Raw genomic sequence first — 26,790 nt, 5'->3', positions numbered from 1 at the left:
ACGTCTGTAGCCATGAAGTGCTTCGGAAGGCTGGTCATGGCTCACATCAACACCATCATCCCAGAAACCCTAGCCAATTTGCATACCGCATCCAACAGATCCACAGATTATGCAGTCTCTATTGCACTCCAAACTGCCCTTTCCCACCTGGACAACAGCAACACCTATGTGAGAATGCTATTCATTGACTACAGCTCAGCATTCAACACCATAGTACCCTCAAAGCTCATCAATAAACTAAGGACCCTGGGACTAAACACAACCCTGCGCAGCTGGATCCCGGACTGCCTGACGGGCCACCCCCAGGTGGTAAGGGTAGGTAACAACACATCCGCCACGCTGATCCTCAACACAGGTGTCCCTCAGGGGTACGTGCTCAGACCCCTCCTGTACTCCCTGTTCACTCATGACTGCATGTCCAGGCACGACTCCAACACCATCATTAAATTTGCCGATGACACAAGTGGTAGGCCTGATCATCGACGAGACAGCCTATAGGGAGGAGGTCAGAGACCTGGCCGTGTGGTGCTAGGACAACAACCTCATCGTGATGAAGACAAACGAGATGATTGTGGACTACAGGAAAAAGACTACCATAGCCTGCCCCCATTCTCATCGATGGGGCTGCAGTGGAGCAGGTTGAGAGTTTCAAGTTCCTTGGTGTCCACATCACCAACAAACTAACATGGTCCATGCATACCATGACAGTCAGGAAGCGGGCACAACAAAACCTATTCCCTCTCAGGAGACTGAAAAGATTTGGCATTGGTCCTCAGATCCTCAAAAAGTTCTACAGCTGCGCCATCGAGAGCATCCTGGCTGGTTGCATCACTGCCTGGTATGTCAACTGCTCCGCCTCCGAAGTGCCTTTCAAACGGCCCAGTACATCCCTGGGGCCAAGCTTCCTGCCATCCAGGACCTCCATACCAGGCAGTGTCAGAGGAAGGCCCTGAAAATTGTCAAGACTCCAGCCACCCTAGTCATAGACTGTTCTCTCTGCTACCACATGTCAAGGGGTACCGGAGCGCCAAGTCTAGGTCAAATGGCTACCCAGATTATTCACATTGTCCCCTCTCCACACCACTGCCTGCCACTCTGTTGTCATCTATGCATAGTCACTTTAATTAACTCTACCTACATGTACAGTTGAAGTCTGAAGTTTGCGTACACTTAGGTTGGAGTCATTAACTAATTTTTCAACCACTCCACAAATGTCTTGTTAACAAACTATAGTTTTGGCAAGTCGGTTAGGACATCTACTTTGTGCATGACACAGGTCATTTTTCCAACAATTGTTTAGACAGATTGTTTCACTTACAATACACTGTATCACAATTCCAGTGGGTCAGAAGTTTACATGCACTAAGTTGACTGTGCCTTTTTCAGAAAATGATGTCATGGCTTTATAAGCTTCTGATAGGCTAATTGACAACATTTAAGTCAATTGGAGGTTTACCTGTGGATGTATTTCAAGGCCTACTTTCAAACTCAGTGCCTCTTTACTTGACATCATTGGAAAATCAAAAGATATCAGCCAAGACCTCAGGAAAGAAATGTGTAGACCTCCACAAGTCTGGTTCATTCTTGGGAGCAATTTCCAAATGCCTGTAGGTACCACGTTCATCTGTACAAACAATAATATGCAAGTATAAACACCATGGGACCACACAGCCGTCATACAGCTCAGGAAGGAGATGCGTTCTGTCTCCTTGAGATGAACGTACTTTGGTGCAAAAAGTGCAAATCAATTCCAGGACAACAGCAAAGGACCTTGTAAAGACGCTGGAGGAAACGGTACAAAAGTATCTATATCCTCAGTAAAACGAGTCCTATATCTACATAACCTGAAAGGCTGCTCAGCAAGGAAGAAGCCAGACTACGTTTTGCAACTGCACATGGGGTCAAAGATCATACTTTTTGGAGAAATGTCCTCTGGTCTGATGAAACAAAAATATAACTGTTTGCCATAAGGTGTTTGGAGGAAAAAGGGTGAGGCTTGCATGGCGGCAGCATCATGTTGTAGGGGTTCTTTGCTGCAGGAGGGACTGGTGCACTTCACAAAATAGATGGCATCACGAGGCAGGAAAATTATGTGGATATATTGAAGCAACATCTCAAGACATCAGTCAGGAAGTTAAAGCTTGGTCGCAAATGGGTCTTCCAAATGGACAATGACCCCAAGCATACTTCCAAAGTTGTGTCAAAATGGCTTAAGGAAAATTAAGTTGAGGTATTGGAGTGGCCAGCACAAAGCCTTGACCTCAACCCTATACAATTGTTTTGGACAGAACTGAAAAGCGTGTGCGAGCAAGGAGGCCTACAAACCTGACTCAATTACACCAGGTCTGTCAGGAGGAATGGGCCAAAATTCACCCAACTTATTGTGGGAAGCTTGTGGAAGGCTACCCAAAACGTTTGACCCAAGTTAAACAATTTAAAGGCAATGCTACCAAATACCAATTGAGTGTATGTAAACTTCTGACCCACGGGGAATGTGATGGAAAAATAAAAGCTGAAATAATCATTCTCTACTATTATTCTGAGATTTCACATTCTTAAAATAAAGTGGTGATCCTAACTGACCTAAGACAGACAGGGAATTTTTACTAGGATTAAAATGTCAGGAATTGTGAAAAGCTGAGTTTAAATGTAATTGGCTAAGGTGTATGTAAACTTCCGACTTCAAATGTCCATACTACCTTAACTAACAGGTGCCCCCGCACATTGACACAGTACTGGCGCACGCCTGTATATATTGTTATTTTTTACTGCTCCTCTTTAATGACTTGTTACTTTTATCTCTTATTCTTATCCGTATTTTTTGAAACTGCACTGTCGGTTAGGGGCTCGTAAGTAAGCATTTCACTGTAAGGTGAATCGAATACCTGTTGTATTCGGCACATGTGACTAACATTTGATTTGATGTCTCCATTAGTGACTGCTTTGTTATTTTGCTACCTGGCTAAGTGTCAGCTGTTTGTCTCTCTGTCTCGGTCTGTCGCACTGTGACAATCTCCCTGTCCCCACCCAGGTCCTCTCCGAGACCTCCCCCGGCTCCTCCAAGGGCGCCTCCTACCGCCTCTTCCCCTCCTGCTCGCGCCAGTCCCCTGAGATCAAACCGACTGGCCTAGGTGGGTATCTGGTTTCTGCCAACCACTGCTGCCACTGTCATATTTCAGCAACGCTGTCATCAGCGCTTACTAATCACTAGTCATGTGAATGACCTCTCTCTCTCTGTGTCTCGCTTGCTCTCTCGTTCTCTGTCTCGTTCTGTTGCTCTCTCGTTCTCTCTCTGACCATCTCTTTCTCTCTCCCCCCTTTCTCTCTCTCTCTGTACCTCTCTCTTTCCCTTTCTCTCGCCCTCTCTCTCTCTCTCTCTCTCTCTCTCACTCTCTCTCACTCTCTCTCTCTCTCTCTCTCTCTCTCGTTCTGTCTGTTTTCTCTCCCTCTTTGTCTCTCTCTCACACTCTCCCTCTCGCTCCTTTTCTTCTCTCTCTTTCTGATGGCTGCATAGCTGCCATGACTCCATAGTGGTAGGCAGGTCCGGCAGCCAAAGCTCCCAGGCTTAGACTATGTAGGCCAGAGGTCAATGGAGAGTCGGTGGAGAGAATGCATCTTAGGTTGTGCCCCAAATGGCCCCCCTATTCCCTTTATCGTGCGCTACCATGGGCCTGGTCAAAAGTACTGGACTATGTAGGGAATAGGGGGCCATTTGGGACGTAGCCTTAGAGCCCCACCACCAAGGACCTCTCCTGCCAATAGGGCTCTGTATATGGGGGTCTGGGCTCCGCAGAGCCGCCCCCCTGGATGCTATTCCAGTCTGTCTCCATTTACATGAATCTGTCAAGAGAAGCAAGGAAACTTCCACAAGTTGAATCAATATAACCGCAGATACAATTAGTCCCCCGTGCATGGATTTTGGAGGTGCTTGTTACCCCCCAGCCACTTTCTAACACCGTGATAATCACACCTTACTAAGCCATAAAACAAATAAACGTGTGCAACGGATGCATTGGGGGGGGGGAAAAAACTGTTTTCTCGTTTTGACGTGAACCTGGGCTGAGGTTGGTTTGACTCGTGCGTGTGTTCTCCACTGCTTGTCCATACTCCTACTGTACTGTATGCACCACACTTGTTCAATTATGTCAACCTGTATTTGAAATGACCATTCAAACGTTGTCGCTGTCCCTGCATCCCACCAAAAACCACCGATTCCAGCACAGCTCACTTTAGACCAGAATAAAGAGGAAAACAAAGGCGCATTCTTATTCTGCTGTGACTATTTCTATAACCAACGGCTGTAGGAATTGAGCACATGGTTATAGAAAAACCTATGTTCTTTGTGATAATAGCAATGTTTCTGTCCCCACACTCCTTGACCACTTTGTTATATTAGGTTCTCATAAAGTCTCGTATTGTATTGCATTGTATTCACACTAAAAAGACTCCTTATTTCTTAGATCTATGTCATCCTTTGTCTGTGGTCCTACCAGTTGTCGGTATAAGTGTAAAGCCTTTAGGCAGTCTCCTTTCCCAGGAGACCTTAAGGAGAGGCTTTATCTATGTTTCTTTTAGGAGGGGTCAGGGGCCCGGTATTTGGAGTGGTCTCCGTTTGTGTGCTCCACTGTATTCATAAACACACACAGGCACACACACACCCCTTAGCAACACTGAACTTCTCTTATTAAGAACCGCATGGTGTGCAATGAGTACTAACAACCCCCATTCCCCTCCTCTCTCCCACCCCGCGGTTCTTCCACAACAGGGTCCCTGTGCTCGGGCCTCTTCAGTGCCTCTGTCCTGGGGGTGTCCTCTAGCGCCCCCAACCTGCGGGACTACGTCCGCACCCACCACCGCAAACCCCCCCTGTCCCCCGGTTTGCCTTTTGGAGATGGTACGTCCTTCCTCTATCCATCTCTCTCTCACTATCGACCGCTATCTCCTGTCTTTTCACATGGACGGTGCCCGTAAAAAAAAAGAAAAAGAAAAAAAAAGTTCAAAATGTCAAATGTCATTTCTGCCATTTTTAGTTCCTGCTCAAACACTCTTGTCTCTCCTTCCCAACCTTGGTGGACAATAAGTTATTTGATCACCCAAATTATCCGTGAGCCCTCCTTTCCCCCCCTCTGTCCTTCTGCCTCGAGTTTAATCCTCTGCTCGAGTGGTTCCCCGCCCAACAGCATGAGCAGGGACCACAATTGTGATTATATGCTAAGAATTTAGGTTTTATACATTGCATGCTGAGCATGGATTGGTATTGGATTGCGCACAATCAAATGCGTTACCCATGACCAGTAATCCTGCTTCTCCAAATGAAAGCCACATGGCCTCCCTTTGATTACATGACATAACCGGTGTGTGATTAGGTTGCTAAGTAAATCTTGTCTATACAATTGTATATATTCTGTATCAGTGTGCATGTCATGTCATATCATAACTAGGGGGTAAAAGGATTTGTTAATCAACAGGGAATTTTCTGAATTAACCCCTTAATTTAGGGAAGCGAAGGCTTGAAATCTGCCTTGAGATCCATTAATCCAGCATTGCATAATTCCCACTTGCATACCACAATTTCCTGGCTCCCTATAGAGTAAAATGGTGAGTTGACTATTATTATAGCCACCAGGGGGTCCTCGTCTAAATTGAACTCTGATTATCGCACATGTTTTCATCAGGGCATATGGCTTGAAATGTTGGAGCACAAAGATTGGCTTAGTTTAATCCAAAAGCTGACACCTACCTCTCGTCATCGAATCAGATCAGCGAGCGCCCTGATAGTAACTGCACAGTATGTAATATGAAGACCGAATGACATGCCACCTGCATGTGAAGAGGAACGATTGTTCCAATGCGGATTGAATTGAAGTGCCCGTTTTGTCCAATGGGTGTCACTGTGCACTTTGTTTTCACCGTATACTCGATATTAGGTACACCTTAAGAAACGGTCGCTTTAATATTATGCTTGAAGATGTTACATCTTTTGCTTGTATGAGACTAGAGATGTGTGGGGTTTAGAATAACACCAAGGCTTTTCTCTGGTGATGGGGGTTTTGTCTCTGTGTTTTTGCAATCTCACTCACTCACTCACTCACTCACTCACTCACTCACTCACTCACTCACTCACTCACTCACATAATGCTGGCCAAAGGCAGTGGTACGTTACAAAAACAAATGAGCAATGATTGTGTTTACAGTCACAGCTCTCAAATCCAGATGGTTACACTATTGTAATATAGGTTGATGTTAAATCTCAGTTGCCATCACTGGATGTTTCCTTTCCAGATCATTTTGTCGTAGCATATTCTTTAGAGAGAATAGACTCGAAAGACTGTTCCAGAAAGATTGAAGATTTAAGTACATTTTAGGCTATTGGTGACTTCCGCAAATGTCAGTCCTCTGTCTCCATTCAAAACAACCACAATTGAGTTATCAAATCGCTTTTCCATCCCATCCACATTCTCCATTGTTCCTTCATTACCCCTTCTTCCATGCTGCCTTCCCATGCTGCATGTCACTCACCACACACAGGCACACGTATACCGTACATAGCTGCAGCATTATAGAGAGGAACTACTTGGGCTCCCGAGTGACGCAGCGGTCTAAGGCACTGCATCTCGGTACTAGAGGCGTCACTACAGACCCTGGTTTGATTCCAGGCTGTATCACAACCGGCCGTGATTGGGAGTCCCATAGGGCGGCGCACAATTGGCCCAGTGTCGTTAGGGTGTGTTGTAGGCCGTCACTGTAAATAAGAATTTGTTCTTAACTGACTTGCCTAGTTAAATAAATAAATGTATTTGTTTAAAGACACAGGGGTCAGGAAAACTCACACGTAGGTACATATGCACTCACACTAGATATAGACATGTGCACAGGTAGCGTGTATCCCCAGTAACGCCAGTTACCCTTCTTATTTCCTCAGAGCTGTTCTCTATGCCGGCAGTAAAGAGATTTTCTGTGTCGTTTGCCAGGCATCCGACTAACGGTATGTCTGCCTTTTTTCAAGTATACCTCGCCACTCCTTAGTTTTCCCTTTTTATCTTGCATGTCTTTCGGGGGGGGGAACTATTTTGGGTTTGAAATTGGCTGTGTAATTACATCCATATCAAGATCTCAATTTCTCTTGAGTTTCTACTTCACTAGACGTCCTGTCTCCATTTGTTTGGTTTTCAACGTTCATTCTTAGCATCATCTGTGTTTACCGGCCTCTACACTGCATTTATCTGTTAACATCTGATCCACCATTTTCCTACAGGACGGATATACACTGAATGTACTAAACATTAGGAACTCCTCCCTAGTATTGAATTGCAACCCCTTTTGACCTCGGAACAGCCTCAATTTCTCGGGGCGCGGACTCTACAAGGTGTCGAAAGCGTTCCACAGGGATGCTGGCCTGTGTTGACTCCGATGCTTCCCACAGTTGTGTCAAGTTGGCTGGATGTCCTTTTGGCTGGTGGACCATTTCTTGATACACACGGGAAACTGTTGAGTGAGAAGCCCAGCAGCGTTTACGGTCCTTGACACAAACCGGTGGCCTCAAGCACCAACTAACTACCATATCCCCGTTCAAAGGCACTTAAATCTTTTTGTCTTGCCCATTCACCGTCTAAATGGCACACATACACAATCCATGTCGCAGCTCATTCAAAAAAAAAAAATCCTTTGTTAACCTGTCTCTTTCCCGTCATCTACACAGATTTTGAAGTGGATTTAACGTCAATAAGGGATCGTAGCTTTTCACCTGGTCGGTCTATGTCATGGAGAGAGCATGTTTCGTACACTCAGTGTTTGTATATGGAATATATCCAAACGATGGGTGATGGAGGGAAGGGTTGAGTCTATTCCTTTTCATTTTAATTCATGTTTTGGCGTTCAAAAGTGGCTGTATCACTTTGTGATTGACAGAAAGGGCATTCACATTACAACGATCTGTGGAAGAGATATTGCCGTATGTGTGTTGCTTTATGTGTCCACGTGACTTAATCATCGGAAACTTCTGTTTTCAAGAATGCCCACCGGGGGGATTGACCAACCGCTCATTTCTCCCGTCTCTTTTCCTGGTCTCAAGCTAGTCTTGTTGCTATGTACTTTGCTGTGCGCTATTAAAGATATTGGTACTTGGCATGGCCTAGGTGTCCAGGCAGCAGTGTACCATCCAGCGGGTTGGATGGGTTCGTCGTGCATGGATGAACCCTTTGATGGCAGTCAGATTTGTCCCAACCTATTGGAGCTGAGCTGCTACGATGGGGGGAAATAACAGTGGTGAGCATTTGTGCACAACATTGTTCGACAGTGAACAAATATACATGTGTTGGGACTTCTTCTGTAGCTTGGTTTATGGAGAGACCCATTCAAACTGCCGACTCTGGGCCTTGCTCTTCCTGTCACTCCATTGAACAGATTGAGGATTGAGGGAGTTTCCCGAATAGTAGTATTGTATGTCATCCAAGTGCCTGGATCATCTGACTACGAGGAGCAGATGGACTATGCGTAGCCTCCGTAATTGAGAGATTCCACGCATGGTTTCTGTGTCTGTGTTGACAGAGATTTGCGTGGACTTCTGCTGGTACTCACTGCGATGGCTACGGTGATCAGTGTTTTTATAGGTGGCCTTAAACAGTGCAGCCCATGCAGTATGTAGAAAGGTGGGTTTGAATACAGTACGGGCTGGACCTGCATCGCAAATGAATAGCTATATAAACTGGCAGTACTTAAAAGAGAGGTGGGGTGGATAAATGGCTTTTCTGTGTCTCTTTTGGTCTGATTGTTTTTTAAGCGGGCGCTAAACAGGGATTACCCGTGACTGATGCACAGTAACTCTTCATCCGACCTACAGTACTCAACAGACCCTCATTCATGTAACCAACCCACTCCATCTGCCCATTAACACCTGTTGCCTTTGTTCTGACCTCTATCCAAGTTAGACATCCACAGTCACACAATACTGTGTTGCCATCAATGATGCATTAGATCAAAGGAGCTATTTGAGATTGACATTGGGCCAATCTTTGTCTCCGGTAGATATCGTTACGTCTGTTCAATTGTTTACAGTATTTCTGAGGCGATTTATGAGGTACTACTCATAGGGTCTTCAGGTGTGTTCCCATTTTCTATGCTCTGACATTCCCCCTTGAGGTAAAAATGCTTCTTCTTTTTTTATTCCACATGAAAACATTGATTCCTTGTTTTGTAGTTCAGTGTTTTCTTGAAAGAATCGCCCTTTGTGATCTTCTACACTCCTGAGACAGGTGTGGTGTTGGTAGTCCAAAAAAAGCCTTGTCACTCGTGGAGATGAAAGAGGCATTATGACTGACATGCCTGTAAGCATTTCTACCATTTTTAGGCTTCCAATGTGCATTACCCATTACCCAGCATTACCCTGTGATAATCAGATGGTGAGAACTGTAGCTGGACAGTTGTTTTTCCATTCTCCATGTGTCAGTTGAGTGGATGAGAGCCTGGGACCTGTAGCCTTGTTTCTTTAGAATGAAAACGAGCGCCTGCCCCTTTAGCATTATGCACATGCCGGCCCACCTACAGTCTTTTTCTTCTGCTCCTCTTCCACTGTGCTCTCTTCCTCGCTCTGCCTCTTCTTCCTCAGAGCCCCTAGACGAGCATCTTGTAGCCCAGCTGCTGAAGGGGCTCGTCACTGACCCGGCCCTCCTGTGTTGCCCCCCTCTGGCCTCTCTGGACAGGGCCATGGCCCACCACCTGCACCAGTGCCCCTACCACCTGCGCCTCCTCAGGAATTGGCTGGTGTCCGGCCAAGACCTCCCCGAGTGCCTCTACGGTCAGCCCTCTGTAGACCTCCCGTGTCCTCCCCTCCACCCCTTCATGCAGTGCTGGGGTGCTGCCAATGCAGGCTTGTTGTTTTGCTTTTCCCTCTCCCCACTTTTTTCTTATTTTTTTTCCCGTTTCTTCTGTCTTCATTTAGTTTTTTTTTTTGTCTAACTCTGTATCACTGTCTACATGAGAATGGCATCAGTCTAATTTGTTGCCCTACTCTTTCCCTGTCTGTCTCTTAACCTGTCTCTTGCTCTGTCTATCTGCATGCCTGCCAGAAAATGCAGCAGTGGCAACTATAAAGGGAGTGTTCATTCTCCTATCGATGGATCGATACCCCTTACTCATTTTGCTGCTGAGGCTTTTCATCCAAAAGGATCTTTTGCCAGCTTTCATTTCATTTCGAGATCTTTTATTTATCAGGCTTGACAGAAAAAGAAAAGGCAATCCTAAGGCACTGTGGCTGCTGTACCTGATGCCGTATTCTGTGCAGCCCCTGCTCTGGAAACTGCACGACAACCAGCACTGCCTCTGCATGTTGGCAAGTCTACATGGCTTTACTATTGAATGACCATGGACAAACCTCTTTTAGAAGGGTTTCTGCTGCTGAGTGAAGTGCAATGCATGCTACCCCCTAAGTTGGGGGTAACACAGCAAACACTATGAACAGGTGGGGGTGAATGGGAAGTGGCACCAACAACTATTGTACAGTCCTTTTGGGACTGCTGCCTGTCAATATTGTTGCTTCAGATATACTTAATTGGAATGATGGTGACACTGCACTATGGGAGGTCCTGACTGGGTACCATTTGAGAATCCATTAATGATATGTTGGTCTTTTGACAAGATTTAAGATCTAAGATCTGTCTGTGGTGAATATCTAGGTCGTTAGCTAATTAAGCGGTGGTCTGTCAGTAAACTACCGATTTTCAGGGAAGTTTCTGGAGCTTGAATCGATGTCCCCTTTTTGTGCCTACGCATCTCCACCCTTGAGAGTACTAGACATCAGTCCAGAGCTCTGTAGCTGTACAGGAAATCACTTGAGTTATTTTAGGAAATACTTCATACTTTATTACTATTCTCCTTAGTAGACTTGGAAGAGAATGATACTCCATTTACATGAATTTGTCAGCCTGATGTTTTTTCGCGCCATCTTTTTATTTTGATCTCCCTCCTTTCTACCACTAGTCCAAATGCCACCCACACAAAAGAAAAGCCTTCAGAAATGGCATTTTGTGACCCAGGAAACATAATAGCAAAGTTTCAGTTTCATTCAGTTTCATTATGTGGATAGTGAATATGAACACTGAGGGGTTCAAAACTAGTGAAGTTGCACAGTTAAATCTAAGGTACTATTTCAAAATCATTAGTGCATTTTGGGTCATTTACCGCTAGCGACATATGAGGTTGCCATGTTGCAGCTTGGTTACAATTGCTACACACGTTCTGTTGGCCATGCTTGCAGAAAGCAACGTACAGAGCCGTCAGAAGGTATTCATACCCCTTGACTTATTCCACATTTTGTTGTGTTACAGCCTGAATTCAAAATGGATTCAAATGTTTGTTTTTCTCTCACCTGTCTACACACGATACCCCCATAACGACAGTGAAAACACGTTTTCAGGTTTTATACAAAAGTATTGAAGAAAATAAAATGCGTATCTCATGTATTTAAGTATTCACAACCCTCTGCTATGACACTCCAAATGGAAAGGCAAGGGAAACGGGAATTTCTTCATCTCTCTACAACTTGATTGGAGTCCAACTGTGACCAATTCAAATGTTTGGACATGATTTAGAAGCAAACACAACTGTCTTTATAAGGTCCCACAGTTGACAGTGCATGTCAGAACAGAAGCTGCACCATGAAGTCCAAGGAACAGTCCATAGAGCTCCAAGATATATGCCTCATCACAATTATATCTGGGGAAGGGTATAAAACAATTTATAGAGTGTTTGAAAGTTTCCAAGAGCACAGTGGTCTCCATCATTGGGAAATGTAATATATATATATATATATATCTCGAACTTCCTAGAGCTAGCCGTCCGGGCAAGAAGGACCATTCGAAAATCTGTGGAAAGACTTGAAGATTGCTGTTCACTGCTGCTGCCCATCTAACTTTAACATAGCTTGAGAACATCTGCAAGGAAGAATGGAAGAAAATCCCCAAATCCAGATGTGCAAAGCTGATACAGGCACCCAAAATGACTCAAAGCTTTAACGGCCGCCAAAGGTGCTTCTTCAAGTATTCACAACCTTTAGGCAATACTTTAGGTAAATGAGATTTCTGCATTACATTTTTAATACATTTGGCAACATTTCAAAATGTTTTCATTATGGGGTATTGTGTGTAAATTGGTGAGAAAAATATTTGTAATACATTTTGAGTTCAGGCTGTAACACAACAGTTTGAATGGGTCAAGGGGTATGAATACTTTCTGAAGGTACTGTATGTACCAGACCAAAAGAATCCCGAAATAATACGAGACTGTTTAAAGGTGCTCTGGATTTTTTAAAGATGCCAAACCAGCTATTTTTGTAGCTGTCGGGAACTTGAATTCTTTGAGAGTTGTGTTAGCTCGCAAATGATGTTGTCTTTAGTTTGGCTGGCAGGCAAAAGAAATGATGGCCTTTTGAAAGCTAAATACAGCTGCCATGATGTCTTATATTAACTGAGAGAACCTCCGTACATGGTTAAAACACATTTCAGGGTTTATCCGGATCAGTGAAAGACCTGTAACCAGGGTCGGGTAGTTTACTTTCAAAATGTAATCTGTTTAGTTACTAGTTTAGTTACCTGCCACATTGTAAAAAGTAACTTAACTTTTGGATTGCCCCAAATTCAGTAACGTAATCTGATTACATTCAGTTACTTTTAGATGACTTTCCCCTTAAGAGGCGTTAGAAGAAAATAAAAATGTGTGTTACCAATTTAACCACTTTGATTGCAGGATAAGTCCATGTTAAAGTTTACATAGCTGCCATATATGGATGTTTGACTTCCTCTAACCCGTTGCGTTCTACTACATATAATACGATTCAATTATATCTTTACATTAAAAAACAAAGTCTATCAGAATTCCAGTCATTCCAATAAATGTTATACCCTTTGATTTTCAAGAATAGGACTTGGAAGTATAGATTAGCCTAATTGTTTTCTCTGAGCATAACCCTAAAACTAAGGACTTATTACCCAGCCCTACTCTGTTTATGATTTTGTTGTCATGGATGACTGATTGGGCTCATTGATTCGAGTTGAAAATGCTGCGCTCATGGAATGGCATGCTTTGAGCACTACTGAAAAGTACTATTTACATGTGTGAAATGAATGCTATATGCTGCATTTGGGGCGGCAGTGTAGCCTAGTGGTTAGAGCGTTGGGCTCGTAACCGGAAGGTTGCAAGTTCAAATCCCCGAGCTGACAAGGTACAAATCTGTCATTCTGCCCCTGAACAGGCAGTTAACCCACTGTTCCTAGGCCGTCATTGAAAATAAGAATTTGTTCTTAACTGACTTGCCTGGTTAAATAAAGGTAAAATAAAAATAAAATAGGCTATTCCCCCCCAGAAATTTCTGGGAACTTGTGTGTGTCTACAGATGGCCCCTTTTAAAGTCTATCAAAAGTGTGCAAGTTTGAACATGTCCATTAGGCCTATGGATTACATTTCTATCATCATTAATTAAATAAAGCAATAAATTCCCCAATTTGATTCCATAGGCTGGGACCGCACTGTGCAGCTGTTACGAGCACAATTTTCACTGGCTGTCCGCTGGTTTCAAAAACAATGATTGATAGGCAGCCTAAACTTCTTCAATTCAACCATTATTGGGTTCAAATACACATTTGGATTATGATCATTCATCCACAACAACCACAATCCGTAAAGCACAAATAGCTAAATGAGAGAGCAGCAGTGTGATTCACATCATTTGTGCTATGTAGATAATAATAAGTGATATCCGTATCGCCGTAGACTACACCACTGCTGTCACCCTTACCTCCAAGCGTTTATTCAAGTTGGATAATATTTGGATGCCAACAGCAGTCGTACCATTGGAAGGCATAGCTTGAAACCATTTCATGATGCTCTCGACAAACAGTTCTTGTGCTGACGTTGCTTCCAGAGGCAGTTTGGAACTCGCTACGCGCTTCAGCACTCCACGTTCCCATTCTGTGAGTTTGTGGGGCCGACCACTTTGCGGCTGAGCCGTTGTTGCACCTATACGTCTCCACTTCACAATAACAGCACTTACAGTTGACCGGGGCAGCTTTAGCAGGGCAGAAGTTTAACGAACTGACTTGTTGGAAAGGTAGCATCCTATGATGGTTGAAAGTCACTGAGCTCTTCAGTACCGGCCATTCTACTGCCAATGTGTGTCTATTGAGTTTGCATGGCAGTGTGCTCGATCTTATACACCTGTCAGCAGCGGGTGTGGCTGAAAATGTTGTGTGCTCTTCCACGATGTCTCACAGGTAGTGAATGAATGGTGCAGTGTAGATTCAGTCTTCTCCTCTCACTGCATCTGGTATGTGAGCTGAATTTGATATCCATATGGAGGGGAAAGGCTGCAGCACAAAGAGGGGGAACTAGAGGTGGAAAGACTGGGAGAAGAAACGATGGAGCTAGACAGACCGAGGCAAGCAGAGAGAGAGGGGAAAGGCAAAGAGAGCTATAGGTCAGGGGCCGTATCCACGAAGCGTCTCAGAGTAGAAAAATGGTCGTAAGTGATGAGAATAGAGCCTTTTACCCCTACTCTTAAGGGTAAACATAATAGCTATATATGTCTCTTTAGTCATACGAGTCCAACTTATTTTAAAGATGTTTGTAACCTCATGATTTGGCCTAAAAGGCAACTTGTCTGTGGTTCCTGCGCCATATGCTATTGCTTTGGAGTTGTTGAAAGAACGTTTTGATATTGCCATATAATCAAGCCATAAATAATCTAGACCTACAGTGCTTTCGGAAAGTATTCAGATGGCTTGACTTTTTCCACATTTATTATTCTAAAATTGATTTATATATATTCCCCCCCCCTCGTCAATTTACAAACTACCCCATAATGACAAAGCAAAAACATATTTTAGAAATGTTTAACAACTGAAAATATGACATTTACATAAGTGTTCAGACCCTTTACTTAGTACTTTGTTGAAGCACCTTTGGCAGCGATTACAGCCTAGGGTCTTCTTGGGTATGACTCTACAAGCTTGGCACAACTGTATTTGGGGAGTTTCTTCCATTCTTCTCTGCATATCCTCTCAAGCTCTGTCAGGTTGGATGGGGAGTGTCGCTGCACAGATATTTTCAGGTCTCTCCAGAGATGTTAGATAGGGTTCAAGTCCGGGCTCTGGTTGGGCCGCTCACAGATATTCAGAGACTTGTCCCGAAGTCAATGATGACGGTTTATGACGGTTTTGGAGCAGTGGGTTCTTCCTTGCTGAGCGGCCTTTCAGGTTATCTCGATTTATAGGATTTGTTTTACTGTGGATATAGATACTTTTGTGCCTGTTTCCTCTAGCATCTTCATAAGGTCCTTTGCTGTTGTTCTGGGATTGATTTGCACTTTTCGTACCAAAGTACATTAATCTCTAGGAGACAGAACGAGTCTCCTTCCTGAGCAATATGACGCTGCGTGGTCCCATGGTGTTTATACTTGCGTACTATTGTTTGTACAGATGAACGTGGTACCTTCAGGCGTTTGGAAAGTGCTCCCAAGGATGAACCAAACTTGTGGAAGGCTAAAAAAAATAATTCTGAGGTCTTGGCTGATATCTTTTGATTTTCCCATGATGTCAAGCAAAGATGCACTGAGTTTGAAGGTAGGACTTGAAATACATCCACAGGTAGACCACCAATTGACCCATATGATGTCAATTAGCCTATCAGAAGTTTCTAAAGCCATGACTTCATTTCTGGAATTTTCCAAGCTGTTTAAAGGCACAGTCAACTTAGTGTATGTAAACTTCTGACCCACTGGAATTGTGATACAGTGAATTATAAGTGAAATAATCTGTCTGTAAACAATTGTTGGAAAAATTACTTGTCATGCACAAAGTAGATGTCCTAACCGACATGCCAAAACTATAGTTTGTTAACAAGAAATTTGTGGAGTGGTTGAAAAATGAGTTTTAATGACTCCAACCTAAGTGTATGTAAACTTCCGACAACGACTGTATCTTGCGCTTTTGACAATTATTTCACAAGGACTATTTCACATGATATGCCTAAATACATAACTCATAACCATTAGGCTAATAAATGATCACTTATTTTTTACTATTTCTTTAACCTAAATGTTATTTCAAGTTGTCCCTTTGGAGCGCAATATTACATTTTTTTTTTTTTAAATGTGCTTAAATTGAGCATTTGAAGGCATCTATGTTAACTTTGATTGTGTTAGATGAAAATGATAGACCCTTCCAAATGTTTTATGCTACTGTGCCCAAGCAATTTAGACTTTTTAAAGGGGAGTTGACATAACAGTAAGACTATAAAAAAAAAAAAATCTTTAAACAAGTATCAGAATTGGTTAAAAAAAAGGCACTTATCTCTAATTGCTCCTGTAAGTCGCTCTGGATAAGAGCGTCTGCTAAGTGACTGAAATGTACATTTTGTCTGAAGCGTGCAATAGAGTTCACAGCTGGCGATGCCTCTGCGATTGGTTATTCCCCATATTTTCAACATTGTCAACAACCACAATTCTTCCTTTTCGGTTCCTCAAACTATCGTAATTACCAGCTGAGAGAACCTTTTTTATGAATTGATTTTACACCTGACGCCGTTTCTGAGCAGTGTCTTATCCTAAAACCTACTCTGAGCTGGAAGTTTTTGTTGTTGTCTAGGAACATGTTTTAACAGGATCCCTAGGACCTTTTTCTGAGTTTCTTTGTGGCTACAGGCCTTTTCCACGGTCGATATTCTTTAGCGTTGTCATCTGAGACTTTGGCAGGGCAAAACCCTCTCATGTTATCCTCTGACCTTGGCTTGCCCAGATTTAATGATGATGTTGGAAATGCTTATGGCTGAAGCTCAGCAAACTCAAAAGCTCCAGCAAAGCTTCACCACAGTGTAATCGTTGGGGTTAGTGGCAGTCCGTCCTGACCAAGTTGATTGGTTACTTGTGGCCTATCTCTTGAGAAATCACATGAACACATTGATTAATCTCAATTAAACTGTCAGTCTGTTGGGGGAAGATTTAACATGTCAGCGGAAGACTAGAATGCGCACTGTCGAAGCTGTTTGTGCGGATCATTTAAAAGTACTGTTGGGATTTAATGTACAACACGTTGGACAGTTTGGGGAGAAATGCATGGTTGACTGCATGTATTCTGGGAAATGGATGATGGATGGATGGATGATGCATTGCTTGACCTCATCCATTCCTTGTGTTTGTGTGGTGATATCGCTTCCATCATGGTGTTCTTTTGGGCTGGTGTGTGTGTGTGTGTGTGTGTGTGTGTGTGTGTGTGTGTGTGTGTGTGTGTGTGTGTGTGTGTGTGTGTGTGTGTGTGTGTGTGTGTGTGTGTGTGTGTGTGTGTGTGTGTGTGTGTGTGTGTGTGTGTGTGTGTGTGTGTGTGTGTGTGTGTGTGTGTGTGTGAGAAAAGGCCGTCGTCACACAACACTAGGCCTCGGCGCAGGACGTGTACGCCATTCGCAATGCAAAACAGGTCTTTAGTTGAGTCTCTATGGCTTGCTACTTTAGTGTGAATGACTTGGCTGGATTTTGGCATGGTCCTCGCACGGTGCCCTGCAGGACGCCCATATCTACCTTTCTCCATCAAGTGACGTCACATTGATGTCAGATGGTTTAATTACCAGAAATGGTGGCCCGGGCCATTGGGGAAGGGGCTACGTGTGCTGTATTACTGTATCACCACTTCTCCTTGATCAGATGGAGGGGTGGTGCAACTGTGTGTCTCCTCTCCGCTGCAGGCTTTGAAGGCTGCTCCATGGTGCCCTCTATCTACCCACTGGAGACGCTGCACAACTCGCTGTCCCTCAAGCAGGTGGACGAGTTCCTCAATGCTGTGTGTGAGGACAGCAGCGACGCCCATGCTAAGACCATGAAAGGTAGGTATTCTAGTCACGGTAGGTATTTGGTGCTTTCCAGAAGCAACATGCCTAGCTTGCACACTACAGACCTGATCCATGTTCTGTTTGTGCTGTTGTGCAAAATCCTATGCTCATTGGCATGACAATGACCATAAAAGTTGGCAAGACCGTACAAACAGATCTGGGAACAAGCTAACAAATACATACACTATAAAAGTATGTGGACACCCCTTCAAATTAGTGGATTCAATTATTTCAGCCACACCCGTTGCTGACAGTTGGATCAAATTGAGCACATAGTCATGCAATCACCATAGATGTGTTACATTTCCAACAAGTCAGTTCGTCAAATGTCTGCCCTGCTAGAGCTGCCCCGGTCAACTGTAAGTGCTGTTTTTGTGAAGTGGAAACATCTAGAAGCAACGATGTCTCAGCCACGAGTTGGTAGGCCACACAAGCTCACAGAACGGAACCCCCTATTGCTGATGTGCTTAAAACCGTCCTCGGTTGCAACACTCACTACAGAGTTCCAAACGGCCTCTGGAAGCAACGTCAGCACAATAACTGTTCGCCGGGAGCTTCATGAAATGGGTTTCTATGGCCTAGCCTAAGATCACCATGTACAATATCAAGCGTCAGCTGGAGTGATGTAAAGCTGTCCGCCTTTAGACTCTGTAATCACGCTTCAACAACTCCATATAAATTCCCATGATTTTGGAATGAGATGTTTGCTGAGCAGGTGTCCACATACCTTTGGTCATGTAGTGTATATTTTGTGTCCGAGTCATCACGGTCTTTCTCACTGGCATATAATACATATCCCCTGTAGGTCTCCTAATATAATGTTTAGTAGTGTACATCTTATATAAATACCATTTATCGTTTCCCTCCAGCTCTCTCTGTCTTGTTCGACACGTCAAGCCAGGGGTATGGCCAGGCACACACCTACCCCCCACCAAAGGCCCTCTCCTCCTCAGAAACTCCTGTTCGGCCCCCCATCCACCCACTATGCTGTGAGTATACTGAGCTCCGTGTCCGTCCGACCACTACCCGAAGCCCTTACCCAGATGGGTGTAAGCAATATGGCGGACGCTCCTCCCAACCTCATGGGTAGATCAGATCTACAAACATGAAAATGATGGTAGGGAAAAGGGATTTTTTTTTTTGGACCCAGCACCACAATAGCAATGCTTCGTCTTAGCCACACTTACATTGTCCTAGAGCAGAGTTGTGTTCAATAGGGTATGCAATATAAAACATGTTTTTAAACATAATAAATCCCATTAGTACCTCCCCATTTTCAGTCTGTTTTCTTGCATTTGTTGCCTATTACTGCCTAATGATCATGACACAGGCTAACAGCCTAACTAGCACCCATAACTCTCCCTCTCTGCCTGGTTTTCTCCCCCTCCACAGCATGAGATATAAAAAGCCTGCTTTGCTGGGCCTTAATTTGTCAAACTAAACAAGGGCCTTGTGTTTTTGTCTTTCATCGCCAAGAGGAGAGGCGCGATCAATTATGACTTCTGTAAAGTAGGACTCGGCATAATAATACCACTTAGTTTTGCCGAGCCGTCTCCGACTCGCCACCGGGGTCTGTTGTTTGTCGGTGCCCCCCTCCCTCTTCCCTCCCTTCCCACTCGTTGTGCCTCCAGTGGGCTACATGGTGATTCATTTGGCCCTTTACCAGTATTTTAGGATTGCTTCAACAGCTGCTCTGAGCTGCTTTCTCGGTCTCTCTTTCTCGCTCTCCTTATTCCTCATAACCCATTTAATGTCTATTATGGTGTGGAGGAGGAGTAGAAAACATACTGGATGTTAGAAGTGTCGCTTGGATGAATAGCGGTTTTGTTTTCATTTGAGGTGGCGTGACATTGTTTCTTTTCCCAATAGTCAGTGCAACGGAATTGAGTACAGAAGTAGCTATTAAAAGTATTGCCTAGTTAGACCATTATTACTGGTCCAGCTGGCTGACAGGCGTTACTAGGTAGGTAATGTTAAACGTAGCATAGAGATTTTCAGAACACCCTTTTAAATTGGCAATACTTCCTCTATTCTCAACTTGAAAGACGACGCGTCTTCTAAACTTCCATGTCTAATTGCAATTTTTGAAAATTCTCTGTTATTCAGTTAAATCAATTTTTGGCTCTATGTACAATCTTCTCTCGTTGATTGAGACAAGTGGGTGTTCACCCCAAAGTGCCTCAATGTCATGATGACACTCGCCCGTCTGTCAATGAGAGAGAATTTGACATGTGACGACCGCCTCGATTCGGTCTTATGTAGCAAAATCTGAAAATTGTGTTTTTTACATTGGATAAAAGTAGAGACTCAGAGAATGGTATATCATACACTCCAGTTGAAGAACAATGGGCAAGTAATTCTGCTTTGAAAGTTGATAAACTTGTAACTTACTTTTGGGAAAATGGCCCTTGAATGTTTTGGTACACCTACTGGACAGTTCATCTTTGTCTATACCCATTCAGCATCATTCACACCATCTTAAGTCTTAGCCCCCCCCACCCATCTCTTTAAGGATTCACACATGAGGCCATGTGCTAAACAGAGTGAGTAAGGTAGTGTAGTAAACAACCAATGATTTCAAGACTAAAAGTAGTGAAAGTAGTATCTTACAATAAGGAAAAACTGCAGGTAAAAGTACACTATCTAATCCTTGGCCTATATCCTAATCTGACTTTGGTGCAGGTCATGTTCTTCACATTACAGTCTCTGGTAAACACAATGTCAAATCAAATAAAAAGTAGATTTCTCACATGCACAGGATTACACAAGGTGTAAACAATATACTGCAATGGTTACTTGCATAGTAGCAATATCAACAACAAAGTGTCCAGATCAAATATTTTATAGTTATTAGATGACGCTTACCTGACACACTTACCTAAATTGATGGGTCATGTGAAGGAAATGCTATAACCCCCAGCCATATCTACCTAAATGAGGCGACAGGTAGCCTCGTGGTTAGTGTTGGACTAGTAACCGAAAGGTTGCAAGATCGAATCCCCGAGCTGACGACAAGGTAAAAAAAAGTTTTTAAAATCTGTCGTTCTGCCCCTGAACAAGGCAGTTCCTAGGCCGTCATTGAAAATAAGAATTTGTTCTTAACTGACTTGCCTAGTTAAATAAAGTGGATGGGTCACTATTGTGTAGACAATTGTACACATGTTCATGAAATACAAGAGATGACAGTAATCACCCCAGACACACCTGGCTTACTTGTTGCGTCATGTAGCTAGCTAAACAATGAACTGGCATAATCCCAACACATACTACTACTAACCAATACAAACATTGTCATAGCTGTAGTATGAATCTGCAGGTGGCTAAAGCTAACCAACCGGGTTCAATGTTAGTTAGCTATAACTAAGAATGAAAATGGATTTCTGATTCAAATAATATTACTACACATCACACACGTAACGTTCGCTAGCTAACAATACGCTTTAACTTGCAATGAAAATGACTTTGACAAAATTATAATATCAGAAAATGTAGCTAGACTCCATTTTTTTTTTTTTTTTTTTTAACTAGGCAAGTCTGTTAAGAACAAGTTATTTTTTTTTACAAGGACTGCCTACCCCGGCCAAACCCTACCGTAACAACGCTGGGTCAATTGTGCCCTATGGAATTCCCAATCACCGCCGGTTGTGATACAGCCCGGGAACGAACCAGGGTCTACAGTGACGTCTCTAGCACTGAGATTCAGCGCCTTTGACCGCTGCACAACTCTCAACCGTATACAAGGATGAATGCTTCACTGGAACCATTTAACGCCGTTTTGTTTGTATCTACATATTGTTTGGCCCGCGTTGTCAAGTTACTCCGGTTCACACTGACCGTGTCGTGTGCAGAAAGTAGCAAATCACTTTTTTTCCAACTGATCTGTCTAAAGCACCTGCTAAATTCAGGGCATCAATGTTTAGAAAAGTAGCAAAACTTTTGTAGTTCTCGATGGCTAACGTTATTTTTTTTTTAACGGCGTGGTAGAAAGGACTCAACACATACTGAACAGCTCACGTAATAAACAGAAATGTTCAAATGCCTCTCCTGTGAAGTAGTGATGTGCGACCATACGCCTAGTTTCCTGAAACGAGTCACATATACAAGGTGCTGGCGAAATTGCTATTAATCATGTGCTGCGCTTAACGTTTCATACCTAATGTAGCCAGCTGGAACAGTAATAATGGTCTGATTAGTTACTAATTTGAATAGCTAGTACAGAAGGTAAACAGTAGGGCAACTTAGATACACTACATGGGCAAAATGATGTGGAAACATATTAGTGGATTCGGATATTTCAGCCACACCCGTTGCAGGCAGGTGTGCATATAACCGAGCACACAGCCACGGACTCTCTATAGACAAACATTGACAGTAGAATGGCCTGTACTGAAGAGCTCCATGACGTGGCGTGGCACCTTCATAGGATACTACCTTTCCAACAAGTCAGTCATATTTCTGCCCTGCTGGAGCTGCCCTGGTCAACTGTAAGTTATTGTAAAGTGGAAACGTCTAGGCTCACCCATTGGCTCACCCACGAAATGGTAGACCACATGAGCTCACAGAACGGGACCGCAGAGTGGTCAGTTCGTCTGTCCTCGGTTGCAACACTCACTACCGAGTTCCAAACTGCCCCTTAGAAGCAACGTCAGCACAATAACTCTTTGTCGGAAGCTTCATGAAATGGGTTTCCATGGCTGAGCAGCCGCACACAAGCCTATGATCACCATGCGCAATGCCAAGCATTGGCTGGAGTTTTAGCTCGCTGCTTTTGGACTCTGGAGCAGTGGAAACACGTTCTCTGGAGTGATGAATTACGTTTCACCGTCTGGCAGTCCAATGGACGAATCTGGGTTTAGCGGATGACAGGAGAACGCTAGCTGACCGACTGCATAGTGCCAACTGTGAAGTTTGGTGGAGAAATAATGTTTTTTTATCGTTCAGGGTCCTTAGATCCAGTGAAGGGAAATGTTAACACTACTAATGGCATTCTAGACAATTCCGTGCTTCCAACTTTGTGGCAGGCCCTTTCAGCATGACAATGCCACTGCACAAAGCGAGGTCAATACAGAAATGGTTTGTCGAGATCTGTGTGGAAGAACTTGACTAGCCTTCACAGAGCCCTAACCTCAACCCTATCAAACTCCTTTGGGATGAATTGGAACGCCGACTTTGAGCCAGGCCTAATCGTCCAACGTCAGTGCCCGACCTCACTAATGCTCTTGTGGCTGAATGGAATAAAGTCCCCTCAGTAATGCGCCAACATCTAGTGGAAAGTTTCCCCAGAGGAGTGGAGGCTGTTATAGCAGAAAAGGGGGGACCACCTCCATATTAATGTCCATGTTTTTGGAATGAGATGTTTGACAAGCACGTGTCCACATACTTTTGGCCATGTAGAGTTTTTGTATGTGGTTGGATGGAGATATATGGAGTCAAAACAGATTTAAACAACAGTAGTTGAGTTTCACCCAGGACTATGCCTAGTATTCTAATATCCCCAATTTCAATCACAACTCAATTACTTTCACCTAATATTTACCCTGTTTGTGTGGGTCTCTCTCTCTTTCTCTTTTCATTGTGTGTGCGCAGTAAGCAGTGGCCCCCCCAGCACAGTGTCCAGTGCAGGGCCCTCCTCCCCCACCTCGGTGAACCCATCAAACCCAGCCATAAACTTCAGCTTCAGTGAGTAGTCCGGAACTCCCTCACCGGATCCCACAGAGGAACCGCAGGACAACCCAACACCTGGACCTTCAGAGGAAGCCATTATTAATCCATCCATCCACACTGTGCCCGTCAACCTATGAGTGCCTTCAAACTCTTGTTAGTAATCACAGTCGCATACAGTGCTGGACCCTGAGGACCGTTCGTCTTATTTTGTGGACAAAAACAAACAAAAACATTCAGGTGGATTGTCTGTCCAACCAACACTGCCCCATTTGAGCGACAGCCAGGGGAGCCTATGGCCAGTGTCCTCGGCAGGGTATAGACCGGCCTGAGGCTGGATGGAATCACTACAGCCTATCTGTCTGTCCTTGATTCAGACTGCCTGCTGATGTTGTTGCTGAACAGAGACAATGGGAGGCCTCCTTTCACAGAGACTGGAGGCAGGTTCAGAATATTCTACACCAATCATTGCAGACAATTATTGGCATACAGGTATAGTTGAGCCAGTTGATCAAATACGGACTGCTTTCTCAGTTTTGTTGTGTCCCTCTTTTTATATTCTGTTTTGGGGTGGCTGTACTTTACGTGATTGGGGGGGGGACAAAACGATACAACAGGAATACTGTACACTGAGTATACAAAAACATTAAGAACACCTGCTCTTTCTATGACAGACTGACCAGGTGAAAGCTATGATCCCTTATTGATGTCACTTAAATCCACTTGAAACAGTGTAGATGAATGGGAGCAAACGGGTCAAAAAGGGATTTGTAACCCTTGAGACAATTGAGACATGGATTGTGTGTGTCATTCAGAGGGTGCGTAACTCAATATTAGGAAGGTGTTTCTTCGTTCTGGTGTACTCGGTGTATGTTTCCTATCATGTCTACACAGCATTTTGTCACAAAATAATACACAACTCATATTTTATATACATAATTGTTTTTATGTTTGAGTCCCATGTGAAATATATTTCATATCCTGATCTCAACATGCCAAAAATATAAACAATACACGTGTCTCAACACCTTACATAAAAATCTGGTAAATATTATTTTTTTTATACTGTATTTCAAGGGTAAACCACTCCAGAGGAAAATAGCTGTGCCTTTAGCCTTCCTCAGTCTATACTGGGTTGGGTCCTCAAACTATTTTGAACATTTCTGCTGTCTTGCCAAAGTTGTGTTTTTAATGTTAATTTAAACGATTGTGTATCAAATGGTGTAATACATATTATTTGGGCATATGTATTGTCCCAGTGGGGATAAATAAAGTTGAATATGTATTTATGGATAATTTAAATAAAAAATAAACATTTTTAGATGGAAGGTATGCATTGAATCGTTTAACAAAAACAATGGTTTTCTTGTACAGTAATTTTCCAAATTGTAAAACCAAAACGTTTCTATGGATTCTGAAAAGAACATGAATGTCATTGTATTTGTAGTTGGTATGTAGTAGTCTATGCTATTTCAAGGATGCTCTCAACTGCACTAATGTAAAACTAGCACTGCTGAATCTATAGAACAAAGCTTTATTTTTCTTTAGAGTTTTCTTCACATTGTTTTTCTTGATAGTAATGATTTATTTAATGACTGGTGTTTATAGGTGAAATTAGGACCTTTTTTTGGTGGTTATTTAATGTGCCATGTAATATCAGCCAAAGATAGTTGATGCTGTATAAAATCCTCTCCTTAGACATTGTCTTATTAAGGTCTAGCAATAAAACACCAAGGTTGTTTTATTAAAAGTAATATCTGATTTCTGAAGGTTGTGGTTCTTCATTAGTCTCAGGCAATAAAAAAATATATTTCAACAAGTCTAATAGGGGCACTATTATTGTGTGGCGAGAGGGGAGCCCAGGTGTCAGTTTGCGTGGTCTCTGTAGTTTCGGTCCTGTGACTGAACAGTGGCTTAAATTATTTTTTTTACGTCGTTTTTTGAGGTGTGTACTTTAATATTTAGCCTATTTAAAAACAAGTTTAAACTTCTCTACATTCCTAAAGAAAATATGTACTTTTTACTCTCTTACATTTTCCCTGACACCAGAAAGTACTGGTTACGTTTTGAATTCTCAGGCAGGACAGTAACATGATTCACGCACCTGTCAATATAACACATTGTCATCCCTACTGCCTCTGATCTGTCGGACTCACTAAACATAAATACTGCATTTGTAAATTATGCCTGCATGTGGGAGTGTGACCGTCTGTCCATTAATTATTATTTTTTAAACGAGACAATCGTGGCGTCTGGTTTGCTAGTATATATATAAGGAACTTGATGTATAGCTTTTACTGTTGCTCAACTATGACAATGGAGTATTTTCTCCACCACTGCTGTTGAGGGACGTTATTCTCCCTGATCCCAGAGAGAACAGCAACGCCAGCAGAGCTACATCACCTCTTCATTCTGAAACAGAAACTATGCATCTATGAGTCTCAGTCCGCTTCTTCTCATACACGCTGGTCATGGTGAACTAATGCATGGGAATTTTAACAGGTATACTCAGAGGAACATTTGGAGAACATAGCCAGGTATGGTGGGTGATGTAACAGAACACGGGTTAATATTACTCCTTGACATGTCATTCAACTTTAAGGCCATGGAAAAATCCAAACCGTCGTTTTCTTTCGATGGACAGTATTCCTGCGTGTGAATGTGGATCTGTGCGCGGTTGTGCGTTTGTGGGAGACTGGTCCCATCTAGTTGTCCAGTCTAAACAGGGCGTTTTGTCCCTGGTCTATCAACAGGCTGCGTTGTGTTAATTGTCCTTATCGTGGTGAAGGTCTAGACTGATAGAGCCCGTGTTATTGATCTATAAAGAAAGAGGGGTGTTGTCTGACAGCTGAGTATATCTGAGTCACTGCTCTTGGCTGGGACGCCTCTATCTCTCCCTCTTTCCTTTCGCCATCTCCTCTCCTTTTCTTTCCTCCCTCCCTCTCCCATTCCGACAAACCACAATGATGACTCCCTCCTTGGCTCCAGCTCTGAAGTGTTGCTATGGAGACCACTTCAATTCAGCTAGCCCCCCAACCCCCTCTTTGTAATTGACTTCTCCTAGAGATGGCGGGTGAATGGAAAGAGCTGCGTCACCCTACAGGGAGTGCGACGGGAAAAGCTGCGAGTCTGCCTTCTCACCGATTGCCAAACACTGATGTCATTCATACCCACCGCGGCTGGCCACACACACACTGAATACATTTAGATAGATTTGATCATTTAAAACACAATACAACCCCAAGTGGATAACAAATTTAAAGT

The 26,790-nt window shown here is 43.4% G+C and overlaps 1 protein-coding gene across 8 annotated transcripts in view; it reads left to right on the top strand.

The window, feature by feature from the left end:
• The window catches only part of LOC118396389 (inositol hexakisphosphate and diphosphoinositol-pentakisphosphate kinase 1), an 83,921-nt gene extending 58,630 nt beyond the window's left edge, over positions 1–25,291 (top strand). For 2 of the 8 annotated variants that reach the window (XM_052465422.1, XM_052465421.1), the window contains exons 25-31: positions 3,032–3,131; positions 4,766–4,894; positions 6,923–6,985; positions 9,605–9,793; positions 17,722–17,859; positions 18,735–18,854; positions 23,452–25,291. In XM_052465422.1, coding sequence (XP_052321382.1) covers positions 3,032–3,131; positions 4,766–4,894; positions 6,923–6,985; positions 9,605–9,793; positions 17,722–17,859; positions 18,735–18,854; positions 23,452–23,552 — 840 coding nt within the window. In that variant the 3' untranslated portion in view covers positions 23,553–25,291. The remainder of the gene's footprint in view (positions 1–3,031; positions 3,132–4,765; positions 4,895–6,922; positions 6,986–9,604; positions 9,794–17,721; positions 17,860–18,734; positions 18,855–23,451) is intronic. The other 6 variants (XM_052465426.1, XM_052465423.1, XM_052465427.1 and 3 more) reach the window with 3 other exon arrangements.
• The last annotated feature ends 1,499 nt before the right edge of the window (positions 25,292–26,790 follow it).

This window comes from Oncorhynchus keta, chromosome 17 (genome assembly GCF_023373465.1).
Source record: "Oncorhynchus keta strain PuntledgeMale-10-30-2019 chromosome 17, Oket_V2, whole genome shotgun sequence".
Classification (NCBI taxonomy): Eukaryota; Metazoa; Chordata; class Actinopteri; order Salmoniformes; family Salmonidae; genus Oncorhynchus; species Oncorhynchus keta.
Note: the sequence above shows the minus strand (reverse complement) of the source record. Positions and strands in the feature narration are given on the sequence as shown.